Genomic DNA, 15689 nt, shown 5'->3' with positions numbered 1-15689 from the left:
TTCTAACACAAACCACTGAACACAAATACAGTATATGCATGCATACCCATCTCCATTAAACGATTAACCCTTTTATTTTTATCATCTATCACTTTTTCATAAACACACTATTACAAGTAAAAATATTTTGATTAACACCCCCCCCCCTCTCTCTCTCTCTCTCTCTCTCTCTCTCTCTCTCTCTGACACATATTTACACCTACACACAAATTTAAACAGAAGTCTACATCATATTCTAAAATCTAATCCCCTCTCTCTCTCTCTCTCTCTCTCTCTCTCTCTCTCTCTCTCTCTTTGATACATACACCTACACATAAATTCAAACAGGCAAGTTTACTTCATAGTTTAACATCTAAACTGCTCTCTCTCTCTCTCTCTCTCTCTCTCTCTCTCATATACATACACCTACACATAAATTTAAACAGGCAAATCTACTTCATATCCTAACATCAAAACTGTTCTCTCTCTCTCTCTCTCTCTCTCTCTCTCTCTCTCGCACGCAATCATAAGCATGCAGGCTTTCCTCCTTGTAAAAATATTACCTAGTATAAAAGATATAATGCTAATCTTTTATCTCTCCCGTAAAATTCAAACTGGACAAATCAGAGATACTGGGAAAGCAAAAGGAAATATGCAAACAAATACTCAACTTTCTTTTAGAGCACAAACACCCAAAAAGGGGTTGGAAAAATCTGATTGTTTTACATCTGATGACCGTATATAATTAATTATGGTTCGCGCGCACGCAAAAAGACGCAGACACACACACACATTATATATATATATATATATATATCATTTTTATATATATATATATATGTATATACATATATATATATATATATATGCGTGTGTGTTTATGAGTATTTTTGTATATACAAACACATTCATAAACAAGCAAATATATATATATATATATATAGATACACATATACATATATATATACATATACATATATATATACATTTTATATATATATATATATATATATATTTATATATATATATATATATATACTGTATATATATATATATATGCGTGCATTTCAATGCTCAAAATATACTTTTTCATTATTGGAACTAAATAAAAAAAATTATGAATTAAAAATCCACTTTCCGAATGAGAGATAGCCAATAAGTCGTCAACTAATGAACTCATTAAACACTAATGGCTGAGGTACCTTCACAATTATGAAATATGTTCTCTCCACCTTTCGAATATCACTCCCACCATTCGTCGAAAACATCGCCTTGCAAAACAACCTGCCTCTGTAAATGAAAAGCGACTGATTACTTCTAGGAAACGTAATTCCATTATGGATGTCAAAAGTCCACACATACAATACACATCGCCTTCGTATTACCTTTGTGTATGGTAGAGAAAATTAAAGTTACGTTTTTTTATCCCTACTGTCACAATAGCGTTGCCGCTATTATTTTCCATTCGTTTACTTGGGTTCCATTGCTAACAATAGCAGTCCAACTACTTTAAAGGGAATCATTGGAGGCAAGACTATGGAAATCTTAAAATGTGGATTAGTTGGCTCTCTGAGATCCGATAACAATACTCATTTCGTGGATGTATTCATTAAAATTCACTGCACCACTTAAGGAAAACAAGATTTACAACCGAGTATCATTATTAGCTGACCCTATCTGGGAATGAGACAGAAAACGTATATTAGCAGCGTTTGCGTAGGACGAGGAGGAGGAAAAAAAAAAAAAAAAAAAAAAAAAAAAAAAAAAAAAAAAAAAAACTAATAAATTACATGAATCAGTCGGCAGCCGTTTTTCATCTAATTTTCGTGCCACGAGCGGTATTACGAAACGTTATCCTTAGGGATTTACTGCGTTCTGCAAGTGATTAGGTAATGTGAAAATCAATATTCTATTACTTTATAGAGACTAGCAAAGGCCTGAGGGTTTTTTTTTTCTTTTTTTTTTTTTAATAATATACATTGATTTTATCCTCTATGATTCACTCTGTAGTGTAAAAATTATTGAATTGTGACAAATTACATTTTATTGTTTATATATGATATATCTGTTTTTGACGTTGTTAATAGTTTATATGGGACATATCTGTTTTGACGATGTTACTGATTTTAGAATGATATATTGTTAATTTATTCTCATCATTTATTTATTTCCTTATTTCCTTTCCTCACTGGGCTATTTTTCCCTGTTGGGGCCCTTGGGCTTCTAGCATCTTGCTCTTCCAACAAGGGCTGTAGCTTGGCTAGCAATAATAATAATAATAATATTGCTTTATATTGATTCCCAATCGTCTTGAGTTCTGTTTACGTGCTTTTTAAAGACAACTTCTTCATTTGAAAAGCATGGCTCCGAAAAGGAAGTCAATGGCAAGGCAAAATGAAAAGCTAACGTCAGCAAATTTCACGAGCTTCTCTCCGCCGATGCTGAACCTTCCTTGGCAAGATTGATTGATTGATTGATTATGAGTTATCTGGCATCCTTCCTTGGCAAGAAAACTGCTCTCTGGGGGTGACAATATTATTATTAATTATTATTATTATTATTATTATTACTAATTAATTTATTATTATCATTAATTATTAATTTATTACTATTATTAATTATTGATTTATTATTATTATTATTATTATTTATTATTATTATTATTATTATTATTATTATTATTAAGCTAACAACCCTAATTGAAAAAGCAAGATGCTATAAACCCAAGGGCTCCAACATGGAAAAATAGACCAGTGAGGAAACTAAATAAGGAAATAAACAAACGACATAAGAAGGAATGAAGTTAAAAATATACTATAAAACATTAACAGCATTAAAAGATATTTCATATATAAAATATAAAAAGACATATTTCAGCCAGTTCATCACAAAAACATTTACTGCAAGTTTAAATTTTCAGAGTTCTACTGATTCAACTACCCGATTAGGAAGATCATTCCACAACTTGGTCACAGCTGGAATAAAACTTCTATGGTACTGTGTAGCATTGAGCCTCTTGATGGAGAAGGCATAGCTATTCGAATTAACTGCATGCCTAAAGTGTCGCCGGAAAGCGACTGCAGAAAATATAATTTGTTTGAGTTGGAAACAGAAAAAGGTTTTGGTGGAGAAAAGGAAGTAGTAGTTGATGTCAGAGAGGCCACGGTGTCCGCAGCGTAGGCCTACCAGCTTTAGAGGAAAACTAACTGGAAATGCCCTGACCTGGATTAAACGAAGCTGAAAGGACACAATCTAATTTACCAGGCAAAATGACAGTTCTCGGTTCCCGAGTTAATATCCTTCACACTCAAGGTTAAATTTAACATTATTGTCACACTACTGGAATTTGGATTCAGCACTATTCGGATCTCCGTTTAATATTGTGTTCTTATTCGCGATGGCTTCTTACTGTGTTGTTTAAAAACAAAAAGTAAAGTTAAGCCTGCTGTTCAACTTCTGGGTGAATCCGTTGCAAACTCCTTGCAATATCGATTAAAAACAACTCTGTTGACTTAAAGGGTGTGAAGGAACAATAGAATTTCTTAGGATATTCAGTGATTTATTTATCCTTAATTTCAGATTTTTTTTTTATTCGTGGCTGAAATGTATAACTCAAAAAGCGCATATATGATTAGGGAATTTCTAGTAAAGACTGAATCTTACATTGGCCATTATAACTATTTTAAAAACCGAAGAACGTTGTTTCTAGGCTTTATAGCTTGTATTCGAAGCTTGATAAATCTATATGACCAGCTAATTGGATGGTCTAGTAAAAACAATTAAATTTTTTACTGTCATGTAAAATAACCCAAGGCCATATTGATTTATTTTTCATTTTTTTTTCTTTTTCAAAGGTAAAATATGAAGTAAGGTTAGATGTACTAATTCTACCTTCCCGAAGTTTTCTGCTGATCATAAGGAAATTCAAGTTCAAAATCATATTCAGAATGTTCTCCGCGGAAATTGCTTGTCTCTTAAAACCCGTACACATATTGTACTAAATTGTTCAAGCATTGTTGCTCCTTTACGTATCACGGTTGGTGTAATAAATGCATCTTCTCCTAAGAGAAGGTTAATAACAGATAGTAGTTTGAATAAAAGTGATAATAATGAGGTCCATAATTACATTCCTACGTCTTGTCACCCTATCACTTTAAGTACTGTTGTAGCATACGCTGCAGTATCTATTCCTCATAATGAAGAAATCGTTGAGTTGTGAGCCAGCTTGAATTATTTGACTGTCAATGACAATAATGTATTGCCTAGAAACCAAATTAAAAAGAAAATATTTGATTCATACCTCGGATAATATGATAGATATCATCCAAAAATGTGAGATTTTGTTTAGAAAATCTACATCATTCACGGAAAACGCTGGCATTAACCTTGTGGAAAAGTTCCAAAAATACTATGTGTAAAGAAATATTACACGGGCAAAGAAATTTTTAAAAATCAGTCTTAATCCTCCTAGCTACCAGTTAAAACACCCTAACCCCCCCCCCCCCACTTCCTATGGATTGACAACCAAATCTTCAACCACCCACCAACCTCCATGTCATTCTTCACACCATAGCCCGACAATATAACCACAACATCCTTCTATGGTTTTGTAAAGAGGAGTTTAAAAGGTTTGAATGCCGATCATGAATGGCAGAGGTAAGGGACAGTGACATTGCCCTAGCAAGCAGTACAATGCCCTAGAGACTGAACATATATACATATGATCAGCGCCAAAGGCCCCTCTCTACCCAAGCTAGGACCAGGCAGGACCAGGCAATGGCTGCTAATGACTCCGCAGATAGACCTATAGGCTCCCCCAAAACCGCCATCCTTAGCTCAGTAAGGTTACAGACATCGAAGGGACTAACGAGTCTGAGCGGGACTCGAACCCCCGTCTGGCAAACGCCAGGCAGAGACGTTACCGATGGGAAGAGTAGGAAAAGGAGCAGGAATTTTGACGAATCTGAAGGAAGTGGGAAGTCCGACGTCTTCCTACCCAGCGTGTCAAATTGTATGGGGAACTTGAGCGATGGTATGGGAAACATGAGTTTGGACTAGCCTCTGCCTATGCCCATCGGAGATGAGAGGATTGGCTGCTGACGAAAGTGGGAAAGGAAAGTGAGACAATGGGTTGGGAGACGGAGAACCAGAGGTGTACTGTCATGTGCCAAGGAGTCGGCTAACGAGGAGAGCAGGGAAGCTGGCAGGAATATCAACTCTTCTCCTCTCATAGCATTGCCCTTCTCTGGTAATATAGGCTTGAGGGGTAATATTACATACCTGTCTTTGGCACTGAATCCAGTTGCTTTTTCTAGATATTTGATTATTTTCATTCCGAGTAAGCAAATATCTATGCAGAACAATGCCATGCACGTAAGCCACTTTCCCTCCTCAATTAATGGTTGCCAGTGACTGACTGCAAAGGATGTTGCAAAGTATCCAGGCCTTATTTTCCTTATGGGGGCAATCATAAAATGACCGACGCGAGACCATTGGTCGAATAATGATCTATTGCATATGCCAATATTCATAAGGACAATGGCATGGGAGATTTTGCAGATTACATCATATGTGAGCAGTAACTCCAAGATCCTACAAGGCAACATTGAACTGTCTATTGATAACAGGATGCTAATGTGGAAGGGGAGACCTAGGCTCAATATGTCTAACCATGGTAAGCCAAAAAATAGGATACAGTGAGGTATATCATTACAGAGGCTGGAGTGGTTATGGCATACAATGGAATTTACAATTCCATCCATGACACTGTCTTCTCCTTCATCTGCAATCTCCAAGTGAAGGGCTACCGTCTGTGTGCGAACAATTATTATAATTCCCTAGCTCTTTCACAAGAGTTGTATTAGAGTGGCATATATACTATAGTCCATTTCTTTTAGCAAGGCAGATTTGCACCGACTCGCAGCAGGGCCTTTTTAGCTCGGGAAAAGTTTCCTGATCGTTGATTGGTTAGAATTATCTTGTCCAACTATCTTGTCCAACCAATCAGCGCTAAATAAACTTTTCCGAGCTAAAAGGGCACCGCTGCGAGTCGGTGGAAATCTGCCTCGCTAAATAAAACTGACTATAGTGGCACTCTTTGGGTCCCCAGAGGTGGTCCCAAGGCACAACAACTCCTTGCAAGAATCAATATTTCCCAGGATGTGATGTACAGTACTTCAGTGACTACTTTCCTCTTGATAAGGTTAGAAGAGACTCTTTAGCTAAGGTAAGCAGCTATTCTGGTAGGACACTCCAAAATTAAACCATTGTTCTCTAGTCTTGGGTAATGCCATAGCCTCTGTACCACGGTCTTTCACTTTTCTTGGGGTTGAGTTCTCTTGCTTGAGGGTACACTCGGCCACACAGTTTTATCTTCTCTTTCTTCCTCTTGTTTTTTTTTCTAAATTTTTTTTTATAGTCTATATATGAAAGATCTATTTTAATGTTACTGTTCTCAAAATATTTTATACTAATATTTTAAAGTTTATATATGACATATCTGTTATGAAGTTGTTAATAGTTTATATAGGACATATCTGTTATGAAGTTGTTACTGTTCTTAGAATGATTCATTGTTAATGTGTTCTCATCACTTATTTATTTCCTTATTTCCTTTCCTCACTGGGCTACTTTTCACTGGGCTCCTTATCCCTTTTGAAGCCCTTAGGATTATAGCAACTTGCTTTTCCAACTAGGGTTGTAGCTTGGCTAATAATAATAATAATAATAATAATAATAATAATAATAATAATAATAATACTCTTGTAGTTCATTTCCTCGTCTACTTTCCTCACAGAGTTATTTTTCCCAGTTGGAGCCCTTGGGCTTATAGGATCACCTGGAAAGACGTGTCCCTTGATAAAAGTGGTAACGAATATCTACAATATAAAGCGGCAAGATCACAAATACCCAAAGAAAGGTACCCTTGAAAGGTTGCAGTTGCAAACCTCCGAAGGCCTCATCCGATTACACCATTTTGTGGGTGTCATTGTCAATTCTTTATCAAATGATAATTCATTAACAGTTTATAAGACGTACTAATAAGTAGAAAATGAAGTTTGATGTCTACTCGTAACTCTTTCAAATGGACCCTCTTTAATACATCACCCTTGTAACGGAAGTACTTTCTAGAGAGGATGAAGAACATCATTATCTCCTACGACTATTGGCGAAAAGGGCCTCGGTTAGATTTCGACAGTGGTCTCTTTCTTGAGGTTTTAATTCAATACTTCTCCATTCATCATCTCCTGCTTCAAATATGCCTACTAATAGCGCACATATAGCAGTTGAAGAGACAGGGAGAGGTGGAGAAGAGAGAGACAAACCACCGTTGTCGTCGCTTTCAAACCCAACACAACAAGTTTTAAGAGGGTACAAGAAGAGTGAATTGCAGAAACACTGTACTCAGCTGGGACTTGGAGGTATATGGACTAATAAAGAAACCCTAATTGATAAACTGACCACTTATTATGGAAGTCTTGAAGAAACACTTTCGCCGCCTGATGGCACCCATGAGATAGAAAATGAGAGACTAATCCCAAATTCGGCAGAACTACTTCACCGATTTGAAGTGTTTGTTAGGGAAACTAAAGACAATTTTTATGTTGTGAACAATTCCCTGGCAGAGAAGGAAAAAGAAATAGAGGAGCTTAAAACTAAACTTTACTTTGCTGAAGAAACTATCAAACACTTAAAAGAAAGCCTTCAGCAACAGAATAGATTGCGTTCCCGTCAAACTCTGGCATCCACTTCTAATGAAGGAAATATATTACTCATTGGAGATTCTTGTTTAAAAGAAGTAAAGTCTAGTGACCTCAACGATAAGGCTATGATCAGAACCCTCCCCGAAGCAAATCTGGATCTACTAAAGTCCTGGATTAGGGAAAAACTGGAAATTTCACCGAAAGAATGCATCATCTACTGTGGCACTCAGGACCTGCTTGACGAAGAGTCCTCGATAACCTGGGCGCCATTGTGGCTGAACTCAAAGAGAAAAATAATGACATTGTAGTAAAGGTCTGTGAACTTGTTCCGGCTCTAGAAGCAAGACATGATTTGAATAGTAAAATAAATCAATATAACTGTAAATTGTTAGAATGGTGTGACAGAAATGGTGTTGTTTTAATTGAGACACAAAGGTTTTTTAAGCTTGGAACAGGCGATATTGATACAAATTGCTATGAAAACCAGGATGATAAAAACTATGATTTGCTAAATAGAATTGGTGCGGTTAGGTTGCTAGATGCAATTTCATCTATATGCACAAATGACTTTCTCTGTTATAATTGGAAAGAAATCAAGTCAAATATATGTAATCTGAAAAATAATGACTATAGGTTTAATCATGTAACGAGTAAAAGTAGCAACCTTAAGATAAATCGGGAGGTAGAAGGAAGGAATAAAAATAGGTTACATAGAAATAGCTATCAACACTCAAGGAATAATACTTATCATCAAGGTAGACTTGGTTATGGTAGAGACCAATCGCACTTTAGTAGTGCAAATGCTAGACAAGGATATGATAGACCTAATAGAGAAGTTAACGACTACTATTATCCATATACCGAAAGAAATAGGTATGGGTGTTACAAATGTGGTGAATTTAATCACCACCAATCCGACTGTAGGTTTGACCATAAGGTTAGGTGTTACTCATGCCATGAATATGGACACAAAAGCAAACAATGTCAGAAAAATATCCATTACTAGGACATAGGCCAAGAAGGCAGTGCCATTGAGAATGCTAAATGTAATGATTTTCTAAAAATTGTACAAATAAATGCCCAATCAATACTTGGTCATATACTTGAAATTCAGTTAATGCTAGAAGAACAAAAAATCGATATTTTATGTATTAGTGAGACATGGTTGTATCCTTATATAAGTGATACCTTTATTCATATACCTGAGTATAATATATATCGTGAGGATCATGGTCGAGGTGGAGGTGTATGTTTGTATATAAGGAATTATTTGAAAGTCACCGAGCTGAAATTTGGGATCGAAAAACAGGAGGGAGTGGAAGATAAGTGGGTCTCCGTCCAACATCGAAAATTTCCCTCTATTATTGTCGGGTGCGTGTACCGCCATCCTAAAGCTGCTGTTACCTCTTTTAACTATATTTCAGACGTCTTTAAGGAAGTAATTTTACGCAATAAACCTATTTTCATTTACGGGGATTTTAATGATGATCTGTTAAAAAAGGAGAACAAACTGGGTAAGCTAATTAAAAACTTAAGATTTGACCAGATTGTAGATAAACCCACACGAATCACTTCTACCTCAGCATCCCTTATCGATCTAGTCATTACAAATTCTAAATATATGATAAGAAAATCAGAGGTAACCCCTAGCTCAATAGCAGATCACGAGAATATTTTAACTTTGCTGAACGTTCGTAAACCGAAAAGGCAAACTATATTTAAAACTTTTAGGTGCTTGAAAAATTACTCTCAAGAAACTCTTTGCTCTCTACTTATGAATAATGTTCACACATTGAATCAAATTTTAAGTACCGATAACGTAAGTAAGCAAGTAGAAATTTTAACCAATGTTTTCACATCCTGTGTAGATATGTGCGCACCTGTAGTTACCAGAGAAGTAACTCGTCCCCCTGCCCCTTGGATTTCTGATACTATAAAAGAGACGATAATGGTAAGAGATAACGTAAAGAAAAAGCTAAAAAATCAAAGAGAAAATACTCAGCTTAGAGAAACTCACAAGGAACTGAAGAAAAAGGTAAACTCGATGTAAACTGATAGTAGAAGGCAGTACTATAAACAAGAATTTAAAAATGCTAAAGGTGACATGGCTGCTACGTGGAAGATTACTAATAATATGCTTTTCAATAGAATAAACAGCGATACGAATAAGCTGAATTGTGATACCAAAGATGATTTGCAACGTAAAGCTGAAGAGTTTAACGAATTCTTTGCAGAAGTGGGGAGAAAGACCTTTGAAAAAACACAGGAAGAACTGCATAACCGCATGCCTTTGGAAACAGACCCTATTATCCCTCACAGTAGAGTCGATAGTTTTAAACCAAGGCCAGTGGACTGTAACACAGTAATCTTAGTCATTAAAGATTTGAAAGAAACTAACTCCTTTGGATCTGATGGTATTTGTTTACGTTTCATTAGAGATGGTTTATATGTTATTGCTTTTTACCTAACGATAATTATCAATACATCAATTATTACTAATTCATATCCAGACATGGAAAATTCCCCATGTCATTCCGCTCTTCAAAAGCGGGGATGCCGACGATATCTCTAATTACCGTCCCATTTCCTTGCTACCTGTTCTATCGAAAGTACTTGAAAAAGTTATTGCAAATTAGTTAACTGAATTTTTAGAGGAAAATAAACTAATCTCTTTAAGCCAACATGGATTCCGACCAAAATTGTCTACTGAAACAGCCCTGTTAAAATTATCTGACAAGATTTATGAAAATATAGACAACAAAAAAGTTTCCTTACTTTTATTACTAGATTTATCTAAGGCTTTTGATAGCGTAAATCATGCCATATTATTAGAGAAATGTACGTGGATGAATATTGATCAGAGCTGGTTTAAGAGCTACCTTGAGAATAGGTTTCAGTCCGTCAGGCTAAGTGGTGCTGTATCATCGAAGAAAAATATTCAATTTGGAGTACCTCAGGGATAAATTCTCGGCCCTATACTTTTTATGGTTTATGTTAATGATCTCGTGAGATCAATACCTGGCTGTTTTATAATTCAATATGCTGATGACACGCAAATACTAATAGAAGGTGACATTAAGGATATAGCCGACATGATTTGTAAGGCAGAAGACATTCTAAACAGAGCTAAAGATTACTTTTTGAGAAATGGCTTACTTTTAAATGAGAAAAAGACGCAGTTTATCATTATTGGATCCAGGCAATATGTGTCAGATATTGGAGATGAGGTACAGATAAATTTCAATGGAAATATAATTAAGCCAATGACGACTGTGAAAAATTTAGGTGTTCATTTCGATCGGTACATGAACTTTGACTATCACATAGACGAAATGTATAAAAAGGTAATGGGTACTCTTATATACTTGAATAGAGTAAAAGATCATTTTGAGTCAAGTACTCGCAAGATAGTCGTCCAGTCACTAGCTTTAAGTTTTATAAAATATTGCTTAAAAGTTTGGGGATGTATTAACAAATCACAGCTACAAAGAGTACAAAAGCTGCAGAACTTTGCAGCAAGAGTGGCTGTTGGCAACGTTAGAAAGTTTGAACATGTAACTCCACATTTAAAGGAATTGGAATGGTTGAAAATAAGAGACCAATATACTCTTGACATGTGCACTGTGGTATATAAAGCTTTAAATAATAAAATTCCAGATTGGTTATACAGTTTCCCACCTGTATCTTTATTCAGTAATGTCACTACACGCCAAAGGGATGATTTGTATGTTGCAAGACATAAAACTAGTATTGGCTCAAGGCAAATCAGAGTCCGAGGTCCAGTGTTGTATAACAAACAGCCCCGTGAAATAAAAGAAGCAGGCTCTGTGTCTATTTTTAAGTCAAAACTAAGGAATTTACTTTTAACAGTCTTAATTGTTCTTTTAATCATTTGTACTTTGTTCTTAGATTTTAATCTGGCTTATTTTTATGTCTTTTACTACTGATACTATATTGTAGTTTTTAAAACCAAGTATCCTAATTCAAAATGGGTTCTGAGTCTGTACATATTTGTTGGGACTTATTTATTGAAATTTTATGACTATCTGATTTTTACTATGTATCCTATCGTTTTAGAACTGTATTTTTATATACTTATTTATTGATAATTTATGACTATTTGAATTTCTATTTGAAGCTCATTTTACCAATGACTGTCTACTTTTATACATAGTTTCAAATAGTTTCTTATGGTATTTATATTGTTGCTATTTTTAATGATTTTGATATTCTTAACCTATACCAAGTTTTATGTATGAGTTAAATTCAAATGTTTTATACTGATATGGCTACTTATGTAGAATACCCAATGTACAATTGGAAATAAAGGATTATTATTATTATTATTATTATTATTATTATTATTATTATTATTATTATTATCACGCTTCATAGACACGGCCATGTAAGCCTGGGTCTTCCCACTCTTCTGGTATCTTGTGGATCACAATTAAATGTTTGGTGAACTACTGTAATCTCTCGTGGAGAATGCGAAGAGCATGACCAAACCATCTCCGTCTACCCCTCACCATGATTTCATCCACATATAGCACTCACGTAATCTCTCTTATGATTTAATTTTTAACCCTGTACTGCCGTTTACCTCCCAACATTCTTCTGGAGGTTTTGTTCCCAAATCTAAAAAATCTGTTGGATATTGTTTCATTCTCATGCCACGACGCATGTCCATATAGTTATACCAACCTCACTAAACTCTACAAGAATTTCACCCTGATCTTCAACCTATTCCTCGTCCACTTTGATACGGACAAGTGATCTTAAAGACACCGATGATGTGTATGTGCAAGGCCAATACTTTGCATTGGCCTTGCGTATGTAAAAGGTATATGACATTAAAAACACACATTTATTATCTTCAGAATACAAACGCTCACATATCTATTGAATGTTATATAAAATATGAGGTTTAGGTTTAACATTTTGTAACATACCTTAGCAAACTCTTAAAAGCAGCAAAGGGACATAATGTGGCCTTTGAATTAATTCAAGTAAAATACAATCATTTGCTTGCAATGTATATATATATATATATATATATATATATATATATATATATATATATATATATATATATATATATATATAAATTCATATGTATATATATACAAACTAGTGTACGCCACCCGTCTAAGAGGACGGCTAAATAACTAGACAGATATGCACACAATATTCCACCACTCCAACCGCCTCCCCCTTTCCTCTCTGAGTAACCCTCTCCCCAGGGTATGACTAATCCGCCCCCCCCCCTACCCGAAGGACGGGAGGAGACCAAGTAGTTATACATCTTGCAACATCTCTGAGCATCACCCGAAAGATATATACATATATATATATATATATATATATATATATATATATATATATATATATATATATATATATATATATATAGCCAAACACTTGCGCTTTATTATATAGGGGATATTATAAGGGAGTAGACTTTTTTTCCTTTAATTTTAGCACATGATAATCCTTTACACCTAAGCGGACTATTAAGAATTTTACAGCCAGGCAGAGCCAATATAGAACATCATCCCTCCCTTAACAGGTAACGGATTACGAATCATATCACAGTAATTTTCTAGTCTGTTGGGCCGGGAGTGTTGGCGTTCCAACCCCCCCCCCCCCCCCCGGTTAGGATCTTGACATATTACCTGGAATATATTTCCCACGCATAAACTTCCTCCAACAAGTATTAAATATGAACCAGCTTCGCAGAAGTAATTAGTTCGCTAAATAGAAAGCGCAAAATATAGCATGATATATTACCACTAGCTTTGCTTAATAGAAATAATCTCTCGAGATGTGGATCATGAATGTGAATGCGTTGGAGTTAAAAATAATTACGGCAATGTGAGTAGTAATGTGAAAGTTCAGATACGACTGTCTTAAGTCTCCCTTAGGTTCTAAGTAATTCTGGTCTCTTACGTATCTCTGATAACATCCTTTTGTGCTGATCTGCTCGTCAGGAAATTAAATGTTAATAACTGTCTAAGCCTATAGTTAATTCTTTTTAGCGAGGCAGATTTACACAGACTCGCAGAGGTGCCCTTTTAGCTCGTAAAAGTTTCCTGATCGTTGATTGGTTGGACGAGATAATTCTAACCAATCAGATAGCAAGAAACTTTTCTGAGCTAAAAGGGCACCGCTGCGAGTCATTAGAAATGCGCCTCATTAAAAACAAATTGAGGAAGTGTTAATAACTCCGTATAATCAACGTATATCTACTCACTCTAATTATCGGATAGCCTAAATATTCAAATGTATAGCGTTACTAAATTATAAGATAGAAACCAGCTGCATAATCAAGACCTGTGATTTAGGATAGGCAAGTGTGGATTAAGATGTCAAGTATGTGATTATGCAATCTGAAAAGTTAAACTACAGCTTAATACCCCTTTATATGGAGGGTTGTTGTGGCCTGATTGGTAACGTCTGTCTGGTGTTTGGCAAACGGGGGTTCGAGTCCCGCTAAGACTCGTTAGTGCCATTAGTGTCTGCAACCTTACCAACTTTGTGAGCCAAGGTTTGGGGGTTTGGGAGAGCCTATAGAGCTATCTGCTGAGTAATCAGCAGCCACTACCTGGCCCTCCCTGGTCCTAGCTTGGGTGGAGAAGGGGCTTGGGCGCTGATCATATAATAAATGGTCAGATCATATGATATATGGTCAGTCTCTAGTACATTGTCCTGCTTGATAGAGCAATGTCACTGTCCCTTGCCTCTGCCATTCGTGAGCGACCTTTAAATGATGAATTTGTAACGATTGTAAATTCTAATTACTTTTTTGTATTAAACTTATATCTTTCTAAGCCACTCCGATCATTTAACCATTTGATTTTTGTATATAACTGTTACCACCTACAGTCACTATTTCCAATCAAAACTAGTCAAGTTGTAGCTATCATAAAGAATAATCAAAGTTAGAGCAAATCAGATCATTGATGTATCATCACTGAGTATCTGAACTTGAAAAAACTAAAAAAAAACTCACAGTGGTCTCATGTTAAACATGTTCGTACCTTGTACGACCAAGTCCAAAAGTGAAATTATTTTACTGTTTCATTACCCTTCCCAGTCACTATGTAATCTTCAAGAATAATTGTCTTAAACGAACACAGAAACTTTTTACATACGTATGTAACATGTACACTACTTTTGCAGCTGTCGTTTTTAAAATTCACAACTTAGAAAATATTGTATGCTATGCTAGAAACATCAGTATTGGAAATAGATTTTATGACGTTGTTACTGTTTTTAGAATGCTTTATTGTTAATTTATTCTCATCAATTATTTATTTCCTTATTTCCTTTCCTCACAAGGCTATTTTCCCCTGTTGGACCCCTTGGGCTTGTAGCATCTTGCTTTTCCAACTAGGATTGTAGCTTGGCTAATAATAATAATAATAATAATAATAATAATAATAATAATATTCATATATATCTTCTTGCTCTGTTAAAATCAACTTGGCTGAGGACCGCAAACGTCGAGTGCACAGACAACGCAAAACTAGTCTCACTTCCAAAATCTCTATATATTTCCATCATATCAACTTGAATACCCTTATTAAACTATTAATTTTCTTCATTCTTTTACACACAACTAAAACGCCTTGGGTAAAGAATTCTAATGAACATGGCTGTATGAAGATATTGGCTTCATAAAAAAAAAAAAAAAAAAAAAAAAAAAAAAAAAAAAAAAACACACACACGTAGATGAAATATAAACGATGAATATGAAGATAAAGGGAGGGTGAGTGAGAAGAGGGGGAGAAGCACATATATAAATGACATCTTGGAAGGGAAAAATCTAAAACGTTGTAATGTGGGGTGGCAAAGAAAAAGACAAGAGAAAAGGACAGAGAAAAGGAAATGGAGAGGAGAATGAAATAAAGCTGAGGAAAAAGAATATAGAGAGGATAACTTGATGAAGGTGAAAAATCACTTGACCAAATATTTGCACTATTGCAAACTGGAAATATAAAATAT

The 15689-nt window shown here is 35.2% G+C and overlaps 1 protein-coding gene across 1 annotated transcript in view; it reads left to right on the top strand.

Annotated features, from left to right (window-relative positions):
- The first annotated feature begins 8449 nt into the window (after positions 1-8449).
- LOC137624758 (glutamine-rich protein 2-like) overlaps positions 8450-15689 on the top strand; it is a 16226-nt gene continuing 8986 nt past the window's right edge. Inside the window, exons 1-2 of the mRNA XM_068355710.1 lie at positions 8450-8555; positions 9551-9717. Of these exons, the coding sequence (XP_068211811.1) occupies positions 8450-8555; positions 9551-9717 (273 nt within the window). The remainder of the gene's footprint in view (positions 8556-9550; positions 9718-15689) is intronic.

This window comes from Palaemon carinicauda, chromosome 31, assembly GCF_036898095.1.
Source record: "Palaemon carinicauda isolate YSFRI2023 chromosome 31, ASM3689809v2, whole genome shotgun sequence".
NCBI lineage: Eukaryota > Metazoa > Arthropoda > Malacostraca > Decapoda > Palaemonidae > Palaemon > Palaemon carinicauda.
The sequence above is the reverse complement of the archived record's forward strand: the minus strand, read 5'-3'. Positions and strand labels throughout refer to the sequence as shown.